A 12010-nucleotide genomic window follows, 5' to 3' on the forward strand; every position below is an offset into this window, starting at 1 on the left:
GTAATCAGGAGAGTGGCAAGGGACTGCAACTTCTGCAGACCCAACTCTTCTTCTCTTCTCCCTCCAGGCTAGTCCCTCCCGACCTTCGCCTTTCAAATAGCTATATTTACTCACAGCATTGCAAAAGGTTTTCAGGTAGCCAGTAGGAGTCCACCAAATCTAGAACTGATATCATCTTCTCTGTCCAATGACTTCATGATGCACACACCTATAGATGCATCTTAATGCTGTGGTAAGTATGCCTCCTCACACTGGATATACAGACAACACCCCACAGAAATACTCTGTGTTTAATCTGGAGGCAGAGAAGAATAAACCCAGTAATTTCAAAATATTTTCCATTAACAAACTTCTTGTAAACACTTCCCACCAACTTCAAAGATGCATATGCAATTATTTTCTTTTTCTCCTAGAAACACCAATACTCAAAGGCTCTCAAGAGTTATATCTCACCATGGCAATCACTTTGTAAGTTATATAGATGTCTAATCACTATGCTGTATACCTGAAATGAATACAATATTGTATGTCAACTGTAATTGAAAAATTAAAAATAAGTTAATAAAACCAAAAAAATAGTTGTATCTCAAAATATCCTGATTCCTGTCACTGTTCCCCACACCAGATCTCCTGCCCATTGTGGCTTCTCAACATTTGAAAATATAGAACTGATTAATTATGAACTCTGTGGCTTGTCTGACCCACATCTCACCTTACTCTTTGCTCCCTTGGAATTCCATTCCATAGTGGGGGAGTATCAATTGCAGAAAATAAGGTTTCCCTGATACCCAATCTGAAGTTTCCTTCTACAAGTATCATCCTATTACTTCTATGGGCCACACTATATAACTCCTCTCCTTCACTGCCACTCTCTCTCTTCAGATATCTGTAGATTGTTATCATAGCTTTCTCTTCATTGCTACTTGGCCCAGCCATATATATTTAATTATTTTCATCTGTCATCATAAATCAGTCCCTTCAACTCTTAAATCAGCTCTCTGCTCTTCTCTGGATTACTTCCAACTTTCCCAATTCACCTCCAATAACTGATATTCCTTTAGGGAGCTCCAATTTCATTTCTACCTTCCTTAGCTCTCTTTGTCCTTCCAGAAATGAAATGGGAAGGGACTGATAGATATGTGAGGTTAAGAGTCAGATGTATTAAATTACATACATCTATTTTAAATTGATCAGGTCTTTTCACAGTACTTGTGAAATCCCTAATCATATAGCCCCTTTCTTGGAGTGGGAAGAAGTAAGAGTGATTACAGGGAAATAGGTCCTCCTAACCCACAAATCATCATCCTCTAGGCCTCTGCCTAGGAATAGCAGAAGCAAAATGTTAAAACATCTATAAAATAGGCTACAAGATGCGGCTGTAAGCCATATGGTGGCCTCCGGGCAGACATCTTTTCTGAGGTTTGGGCTCAGGGGGCACTATCACTGATACAGTCCCAGCAATAGCCTCTCTACCTCTCCTCCAGGAATGGGTGCTATGGGGAGCTGCCTCAGACTTTGAAATGCTGACCCCATTTGTGAGTTCAAAGCAACCCACATAGAAAAAAAATAGCATTTCATGTATTATAAGTCCTCTCAGGCATCCTTTTGTCCTCTCAGCCAACCCAAACCACAAGTAATTCAATTGCTTTGTCTTGACTGTGTACTTTTCCATTTTTACCCCATCCCTAGTTATGGTCCTATGCAGATTTAGGAAGCTATCTTCAGTCAGACAAATGACTACTCTGGGCCCCTCACCACAACAGTAACAGAACTCCCATCTTCTCCTCTTCCCTCCCAACAGATAACCCTATCAGCATGGTTGTGCCCCTCAAGACCAGACCACCAGTCACTTGGAAAGAATCCAGAAGAAATAAACTAAGTAGTGCCTATTTTCCCTTTGTATACTTGAAGAGCCTATGTCACAGAAGAATTAAATGTCTTTTCTATAAATCACAGCCTATATAAAAAGATTAAATCCATTGCCTCAAACATGATAAATAGTAAAATCAATCCAAGTGTGAGAACCTAAGCTTAAATTTTCAAACAAGAAAATGAATGAAACCATAATGATGTAAGTTGCCCCAAACACAAAACATGATAAGCAGGGTGTGTCCATTCCCTGTGCTTTAATGTCATCGTGGCTTCTGTGGTTTATACATGCAACATTCTCTTTTAGAGCCTAATGTTTTTGTAGTGGATATAAAAATGACTTCTATATGAATGTGGACTTTTCTACTTTCATGTCTATGAGCATCTCTAGAGCTTTCCCATCACCTCTTGTTAAATGACCATGGGTTCTAGCAGTCTAGATCCACTATTGATCTGCTACTCCTGGGAAGGTCTTACAATGGAGACTATATCTGAATGTAAGACAAGAAGCTAGCCCTGCATGGCCAGATGCCTAACTGAAGACAGTATACGTCTCAGAGCAGGAGAGTCCAGCCTTTTCCAAGTGTGATCACCACAAGGCCCAAAAAGTGCTTTTCAATAAGCTGGCTGTCTCTCTGGAGGTCATAGGGAGCTCATCCAGTTACACTTAGTGTCTTATTTGTTCCCATCAATTATCATTTGATCCAAATCCTGCTGAAAAAATGCTTGGCCAAAATTTCTAGCTTTTTAATGGCAGAATCCTGGCTCATTCTCAAACAGGATTGCCAGATGTGTCAAATGATGCATAAGGGCTTGGTCCAGTTGCCAAATGGACTGTGCTGCTGAGGGAGGACTTGGGGTGCTCACAATGCTTCATTGCTGTCAGTATCAGAGCAGCTCTAAAGCACACTCCTCTCTACATGAAACTCCCCCACTCAGCAGCTTCATCTCTTATCTAAGGCTTGACTAGAGTATATTCTTCAAATGCATTACATATGTGACACTTCAGAGACATTCACTAATAACTTCATGCAACCTGTTTGTATTAGGCAAGATCAGGACCATAGAAAGACCCCTTTTACCTGTCACCAACATCTAACAACAGGTGATCTAGACTGCTAGGGCCTGTGGTCACTTAACAAGAGGTGATGGGAAAGCTTTAGAGATGCTCATAGACATGAAAGCAGTAAAGTGGGGGGGAAATCCACATTCCCAGAGAAGTCATTTTTATATCCATTACAAAAACATTAGACACTAAAAGAGAATGTTGCATGTGTAACCCACAGAAGCCACAATGACATTAAAGCACAGCTGTTCTTTAAAAAAGTTTCTGTGGTGAGACAACAGTATTGGTCTCCTAACTCATCAGACCCTACCTCTTACTATGGATTAATATATATTCCAGCATTGAGTAGAAAGGGGTCATTTTAGATGCCAATGCCACGAATGTTAATGCTGAAATATGCATCCAAACTCTGTTTTGCTTGAGGACCACATACCAGTATGTTTACTGTGCAATGACTGAGGAACCTCAGCTTTTGAATATCCCTGCTGATGAGAGGATTGCATGTATGTGGGAGTATGTGTGTGTTGGGGCAAGCATGGAGATACTTGTAGCTCTACAATGGGCTTTTTTCAATGCTTTCCATCCAATTAATTCTAAACATTAGTAACCACTGGAGCATAAGAATTTCATTTCTTTCTGATGATGAGAATGACATAAAAGATGCTGGGTTTGCTCAAAGGAATTAGTGTAGGCTTTTAAAAGGCATGGTTTCTTTTCTGTGCTTTCTCATTCATTTCCATTGTCTATTTTATTTACGAGTCTTTCCCCAGTGGTCTTATAAGAGAAATATCCATTCAAAAACCAACTGATTTTCCAGTTAAGGATACTATGGGAAGAGATAGAAGTAATTGCCTACACACATACACACACATATATACACACACAACCAACTCAGTGAATGTGGGCAGAAAATGAGAGAGTAAATGGAACAGAAACCTCATTTCAGGAGTCCCCAGCAGAGAGATCTGCAGTGAAACAGGCCTGCCAGAGACCGTCATCCAGAGCTGCTGCTGCTGCAGACATTTAAGCTAAGAATTGGAGGGAAGGAAGGGGACAGGGGAAGAGAGGGAAATCAACTATTATCTCTCCCTGACTTCACAGTGACTCCCCAAAGGAAGACAATCTTGGCAACTTCAGTCCCTCTCTTCGCATCTTCCTCCTGTCCCCTGTACCTTAGTTCCTCTAGGATTTTCTCACCACATCTGAGAGGAAGAACAAGAGTTTGAGAGTAGATAGCAGACTGGGGTTGGGGAGGAGGGAGTAGAATGAATTCATGAAGAAGAGGCAATCCCTAGGTAACGCAACATTTGAAGGAAACAGCTGGGTGGAATTCAATAATATGACGAGGAATTCTACATTCCCTGAGAAAGTATACCACATTACCCAAACCTGTGGTAGCCAAGCAGAGGAACAAGAGGAAGGGAAGATGGGCAATAGTTTTGAGATCTAGAACTAAACTTGAAACATACAAGCAATAGGTTCATTTCAACTGTCCCAGGGACCCCCAAAGAAGGGCATCAATTTTGGTTGGGATCCTGTGTAAGTCAGAAGGAGGCATTCTGCCAAGAGCAGAAAACTTTTTTCCCAATTTGGTTGCTGAAGAGGAAAGAAGACCCTTAGGGAAAGACTGCGTTCTTGGGGAGGGCGGGGGAGAAAATATGGTCTAACAAGGGGGAGAGGTTTGCAGAAAGAGGAAAGGGGGCCAAGAACCAGAGACTGAGGTTTTGGAAAAGGGAGTTAATTGACAGTGGTTCCAAATTGATGTGTCTAAAAAAACAAATCCCTACAAACTCAGGCGGGAGCTGCTCACCGGTCCTGAAGATCTGAAAGAGAAGGCGGGGCTGAGAGGCGCGGATCGCTGCTGACAGCTTTCCCTCTCTGCCCACTTCGGACGCCTTCTTCTCAGGCATCAGGCGGATCCTCAGCCGCCCTTCGCCATGGCGAATCCACCAGCTGAACAGCTCGCTGAGGTTGAACTGGAGCAGCCCTGCAGTCGCCTCCTCTGGGGGCCCAACACAGCCCTCAAGAATCGCCTCCTCTCCCAACTCTAGCACAAGCTGCTTGGCCCGCCGTAGCTTGCGAACCGAGCCGCCCTTCAGCACCCTGGACAGCGTCCGTGCCGGGGCTGGCGAGCTGGCTCCCGCCGTCCTAACTCCGGGTGGTGGCCCCACTAGCCTAAGCAACGGGGCGCAATCTAGAGCCAGCGAGCTGCGCGCCTCCAGCCTGCTAGCCCTTGGCTGCGAGGGGGATGGCGGCGGCAGCAGCAGCTCCCGGGCATAGACGCGGAAGAGCGAGGGCACCACGAAGTCCACCGCTAGGCTCTTCCTCTGCAGGCGCGAGTAGCTAAGCGGCTCCCGGGGCTGCAGCGCAGACCCCATGGCCAGTGAGCCCACGCTCTGGTTGGTCTCGGTCTCGGCCCCAGTGCCAGAGGCTGCTGCTGAAAGCAGGGGCAGCAGCAGCCATAAGAGTCCTATGGCTCCCATCCCGCCAGAAAGGTTATTTATATTAGTCTCCCGACTCTCCAGAATCCAGCCTCACCCTTCTCTTCCCAAATGAGAAGGGGCTCCAAACAGTCCTTGGTCCTGAAGGCTCCTTCCACCTGATTTCTATGGAATTATGCGTGCACTCGGTTCTCTCGCTTTCCTCCAACTGCACGGAGGCCAGCAGGAGTCTCAATAAAACAGGGCTGAGAGCTCAGGGGCGTGTCAAGAAACCCTGAAGTGCACTGGGCTTAGCAGCTGAGACCCTGTGCCTCTTTTGTGACGCGTCCCCGCGCCCCCCGTCTGTAGCTCGCTGCCCTCTGGAAGGAGAGAGACTACAATGGTTGAAGGTAGGTGGCAATTGGGTACGGTCCTCTCCTGCCTCCCATGGCCTGATCTGTGGTCTGTCCGCTCTCGATTGGCCTCCAAAACTCAACTTTCCAGCTGGATACAGTGGCTGAGCTGTTGTCTGTTGTCCTGGACGGCTGCTGCACACCTTTGGGCTCCTCTGAGCCTCTCGCCCCTTGAAGGAAGGGGAGGAAGGGGTGGCGATGGCGGAGACTGCTTTCTCGTGCACCCTCCTGTGACCCTCCGGAGCAGGAAGTCTTTGGGTTGCACCGCTTGCTAAACTTCTGGGCTTGAATTGAGCCCCCGCTGTGAAGCGGAGGCTCAAGCCTCCACGGCGCAAGTTTGAAGCAGCATCCTAGCTCTCCTCCCGCGTCTCTTCTCAGAGTTCTCGGGCACTACCAAAGCACCCCCGCGGCAGCAGCAGAATGAAAGCATTCAGGACAGGAGAGCCTGAAATCTTGCTGCCCCGTTCTCACCCATCGGCAGCCTCGGCAGCTTCGGACAGGCTGGCCGGAGGGCGGCTGGAAGGTGCCGCGTTGCCTGCTACCCTCCGGACAGCGGCGGCGCCGCGAAGTGCCAGCTGCTACTGCCGCTGCTGCCCTGGAGCCGCTGGATCCCATCTGCCTGGGCGCCCGCCACTCACATCTAGCTGGCAGAGCCGAGAGCGCGCCCGGGAGGGGGCGGGGACGCGGAGGGGGCGGGACTCAAAAGCTTACTCCTCCGGCGGGGCCAGACCTACGCAGGCCGGCCCCGCCCTGCTCGCAACCGCCTACCAATGGCGTGGCGATGTCGGCTCTTATGCAAATCTGCAGAGGCCTGGGCATTCATTGAGAAAAGCACAAAGCTCGACCCACCCTCCCTCCACCCCTCTCTTCTCTCCTTTCACCCTCCTCCAGATTCCCTTCCCTATTTCTCTGCTGTGTGAACAGGAGCTTCTTGATAAATAGGAGGATGGAAGAGGCATTTGTAATCAAGCACTCTCCCTAATAATGCATTTAAGAGATTAAACAGGTCTGACTTAGGAAAATCAGGTATTGGAATAAAACGGGAGGCCAGGGTTAGGAAGGAGAGGAAGAAGAGGCAGGGTGACAAAGCCAAATGCCAGGACAGCTTGGATTAGGACCCTGAGAGATTCTTCTCGATCCTTCTATTATTTGAATGTATTCCTGGGAACCTTGTGATGGGCCATCCACACAGGGAGAGTTGGCAAGGTTGTGGGTGGGGAGTGGTAGTGATCTCTCAGATTTCTTCAGCTACAGTAAATGCTTTTCAGACCTGCCCGTTCCCCTTCCCCACCTCCCCCTACCCCAGTTTCCTCAGACTAGTGCTTACATGTGTCACCTCCTTCAGTTTCCACGAGGTAAATATTTTAAATTCCAGTTTTGGAGACGAGGTTGGAGACAAGGAACTGAGTCGTAGAAATCTTAAATGATTTTCCTTGGATCACAGTTATACATGCCTCCCAAGCCCTTACTCATGTGCTCTTAACCACTGCTCTGCCATAGCACCCCCACCCCACCCCTTTAAGAAACAGGCCAAGAAGATATAGGGGTGACTTAGCTGGGAGGAATAATGATCTGATACTCTTGCTGTCAGCCTTGAGAGTTCAGAACAGCAGGCCTTTCTTTATTCACCTGTAAAGTAAGGACTGCACCTCTGGTCTCCTTCCCTTCATCTCTCTCCCAGCTGCCAACACAGAACTCAGATAATGGCTGTGTTTTCAACAAGAACCAGAGATAAAACAACAATCTTTGGTTCACATAAATTCTTCTGTTCCTTCTTCTCAAAGGCTGATTGTCAGGCCTTGTGCTAACTGGGGGAGTTAAAGTAAGGCTATATCCTCCCTGGAGGAGCTCACAGCCTAGCAGGTAGCAGATGAGTTTCCTAGTGGAATCAGAGCACAGAGTAGATAGAGTTCAGTCTCCCTCAATGAGCTGCAAAAGACTGCAGTAACTTGCCCATTGCCCCACAGGAAGTGGTGGCCAAGCAGGGCCCCTATTCTCCCAGGCTACACTCTTTCCAGCATTGTGGTATTGCCTTTGGCAGCTGAAAGACCAAATATATTTTTTTTTCCTAGGGATGACTTGCTTTCTGCTCTCTGTTTGACAACTCTCTTAATTTGATAGGCAACTGGCCTCTCCCTGGAACCCAAACTGGGTACACTGACTCTACAAGTTTAAGGGCAAAGATTGATTTGCTCTAAGGAAAAGAAATTATGCTCCTACATAGGTGGAAGAAGGCATGGCAGATAGAAGAGAAAGAGAAGAGGAAGGAAAGGATATTGAGGTACTTTCCTAGTATGTGAAAATATACTAGTAGATTTAAATTTTCATCAGATTTTGTTGGCATGCACACTGATAAAAGAATAATTTTCAATTTAAAATGTTATAAAGATTAAAATGTAGGCCCTTTCACTCCCCACTCCAACCCTTATTTTCTATATAATTCTTGTCCTAAGTCAAATTGACTCCAGGAATTTGTCAGTAACTATTAATTGTCTGCTACAATCAATGGCCACTAGGGGGCTGCAGAGACTAGAAACTTCAGATGAGACATGATGGCTTTTACATTCTCTGGGATAATGTTCTGGGCTGGACCATCATTCATTGCCTTTGCACCTAGTAAACACAGGGGTCTTGATTAATTCTCATACTTTTCTGAATTCTCTAAAATTTCTCCCAAGAAAATACAAGTGATTCTTCATGTGGATTAGATCACATCAAATCTCAAAAAATATTCCCTTTTCATTCATTTTAAAAAGAAGACAGGAATGAACATTAATAGAGACTATCTGACATTATACATATGCACCAGTAAAAGAGAGAGCGAGAGAGAGAGAGAGGGAGAGAGAGAGAGAGAGGCCTTTTGGGGAAAGATATATATTATTATTTCCATTACAGAGACAAAACAGTTAAGGCTCAGAGAGGCAAAATAATCTGCCCTAGGTCAAACAAGTAAATAACAGAGTTGGAATTCAAACCAGTGATTCTTTTCCTCTAAAATGTACACATCCTGCCACAACAAATTAGGTGTTTTCCTCATGCTGATAGCTATAATTCTGAGAGTTCTATCCTATATCACTGCCATCTGGAAGATGGGAGATGAGATAGTATAGTTAAAAGCAAGTGGAGGAAATAGAGATAGAAAGTTTAAAAATGTGAGAAAAAGTGATAGCTAACATGTATTGTACACTTATGAACCAGCATATTTCAAAATAATTATGCATTATCTCAATATTCATAATAACACTATGAGGATAAGTAATAATATCTCTATTTTACAGACCACAAATTGAAGTTCAGAGAGGGTAACTTCCCAACAATAAGATTACATAGGTAACAGGATTTGTTAAACCCAAATAGCTGGCTAAGAATCACATGCTCTCAAATGAGATCAAGGAAGAAACCAATAATTACCTGGAAACAAATGAAATGAACACACAACAACCCCAAACCTATGGGACACAGCAAAAACAGTCCTGAGATAAAAATCCAGAGCGTTAAAGGTCTACCTCAAGAAGCAAGAAAAATCTCAATCAATCTAACCCTATACTAAAAGAACTAGAAAAACAACAAAGAGTATGTAGAAGGAAGGAAATAATAATGGTAAGAGCAGAAATAAATGACACAGAGACTAAAACAACAATGCAAAAAATCAAGAAAACAAGATTGACGAACTTTTAGCCAGACTCATCAAGAAACAAAGAGGACCCAAATAAATAAAATCAGAAATGAAAGAGGAGAAGTAACAACTGATATCACAGAAATACAAAGGATAGTAAGAAAATACTCTGAACTATATGCCAAAAAATTGGACAACCTAAGCAAAATGGACAAATTCCTAGAAACACACAATCTTCCAAAACTCAATCAGGAAGAATCAGAAAACTTGAATAGACTGATAACAACTAATAAAATTGAAGCAGCAATAAAAAATAAAAAATATCAAATAAGTAAAAGTCCTAGACTAGATGGCTTCACAAGTGAATTTTACCAAACATTCAAAGAAAATCTAACTCCTATCCTTCTCAAATTATTCTAAAAAATTCAAGAGGAGGGAAGACTTCTAAGCTCTTTATACAAGGACAGCATTATCCTAATTCCAAAACCAGGTAAAGGCACTACAAAAAAAGAATATTATAGGCAAATATCCCTGATGAATACAGACAATTAATTCCTCAACAAAATATTAGAAAATCGGATCCAGCAATTCATTACAAAGATCATACACCATAACCAAGTAGGATTTATTCTAGGGATGCAAGGTTGGTACAATATTCACAAATCAAGAAATATGATACATCACATAAACAAAATGAAAGATAAAAATCACATGATATATGAATAGATGTAGAAAAAGCATTCGATAAAAGTCAGCACCGATTTTCTATAAAAGCTCTCACCAAAGTGGGAATACAGGGGTCATACCTCAACATAATAAAGGCCATATGTGAAAAACCTACAGCCAACATCATACTTAATGGGCAAAAACTAAGACTGTTTTCCCTTAAGATCAGGAACAAGACAGGGATGTCCACTTTCACCACTCTTATTCAACACTAGAGGCCCAGTGCACGAAATTCGTGCATGGGGGGGGGGTCCCTCAGCCTGGCCTGCACCCTCTCGCAATCTGGGACCCCTCGAGTAGGATCCTTAGGCCTGGCTGGTGATCAGGGTCTATCGGGGCTTTCCTTCCCCTGGCTGCTGGCAGCTGGCCCCGCCTCCACCGCTGCCTCTGCTTGCCATCTGTATGGAGCTGCCCGCCCCCTCCTCTGCCACTAGTCACCTCCCTCTGTGGTGCGATCGCTTAGCTGGCCTGGGCTCCCTCTGCAGGGAAATCGCTGGCCAGCCCCGCACACCTGCCACAGCGTCGTTGACTGGTGGCCTGGGCCTCCCTCTTTGGGGCGATCAATCGCAGGGCTGCACGATCGATCACCCAGCAGAGGGAGGCCCTGCCCACCCACCGCAGTGCCGCTGGCCAGGTAACCTGGGCCTCCCTCTGTGGGGTGATGGCGGGGCCTCCTGACCAATCACATCACACCCACCTTCTCTGGCCTGGTCATAGCGTGGTCATCTGGAAGGTTGTCCGGACAGTTATTCTGCTGTTCGGTTGTTCGGTTGATTTGTGTATGCTTTTATTATTACAGACTAGGGGCCCAGTGCACGAATTCGTGCACTTTGAAAGGAACTGTAGGCTGCGAGGCTGCAGTGGGCACAGGGGTGGTCAGCAAACTCATTAGTCAACAGAGCCAAATATCAACAGTACAACAATTTAAATTTCTTTTGAGAGCCAAATTTTTTTAACTTAAACTTCTTCTAACGCCACTTCTTCAAAATAGACTCGCCCAGGCCTGTGGTATTTTGTGGAAGAGCCACACTCAAGGGGCCAAAGAGCCACATATGGCTCGCGAGCCGCAGTTTGCTGACCACGGTCCTAGGGCAAGGGAAACAAAGGAAAAAATAAACAAATGGGACTACTACATAAAGCTTCTGCATAACAAAAGAAACCATCAACAAAATGAAAAGGGAATCCACTATGAGATGACATATTTGCCAATGATACATCTGATAAGGGGTAAATTTCCAAAATATATAAAGAACTTCTACAACTCAACACCAGGAAGACAAATAATCCAATTTAAAAATGGGCAAAGGACCTGAATAGACACTTCTCTAAAGAAGATATACAGGTGGCCAATAGACATATGAAAAAATGCTCAATGTCATTAATCTTCTGAGAGATGTGAATTAAAAATACAATGAGGTATTACCTCACACCTACCAAAATGGCTACCATCAATAAATCAGCAAACAGTAAGTGCTGGTGAGAATGCAGAGAAAAGAAAACCCTCATGGATTATTATTGGGAATGCAAAATGTTGCAGCCATTGTGGAAAACCATATGGGGTTTCTTCAGCCCAAGTGGATTAAAAAGCTATAAAAAAGAAGGATCTCTTACCCTTACAGGCAGCATTGAGGGATCTGGAGACTATTATGCTAAGCAAAATAAGCCAGTCAGAGAAAGACAAGTATCACATGATCTACTTATGTATGGAATCCAATGAAAAAAATAAATATATATCCCATGAACACAGATAATAGTAGTGAAGGCCAGGGGAAGGGTAGTGGGGACTCAGTGGAGGTGGGAAAAGGTGGGGGGAAATAGGAGAAATCTGTAATAGTGTCAACAATAAAAAATATTTTAATACCATATACAGTAACATAAAAATATAAAATACTTAAGAATA

At 44.5% G+C, this 12010-nt stretch overlaps 1 protein-coding gene across 1 annotated transcript in view; it reads right to left on the reverse strand.

The window, feature by feature from the left end:
- ALK (ALK receptor tyrosine kinase) overlaps positions 1–5418 on the reverse strand; it is a 591773-nt gene extending 586355 nt beyond the window's left edge. Inside the window, exon 1 of the mRNA XM_008162272.3 lies at positions 4746–5418. Within this exon, the coding sequence (XP_008160494.2) occupies positions 4746–5418 (673 nt within the window). The remainder of the gene's footprint in view (positions 1–4745) is intronic.
- Between the last annotated feature and the right edge of the window lie 6592 nt (positions 5419–12010).

The sequence above is a fragment of the Eptesicus fuscus genome, chromosome 16 (genome assembly GCF_027574615.1).
Source record: "Eptesicus fuscus isolate TK198812 chromosome 16, DD_ASM_mEF_20220401, whole genome shotgun sequence".
Classification (NCBI taxonomy): domain Eukaryota; kingdom Metazoa; phylum Chordata; class Mammalia; order Chiroptera; family Vespertilionidae; genus Eptesicus; species Eptesicus fuscus.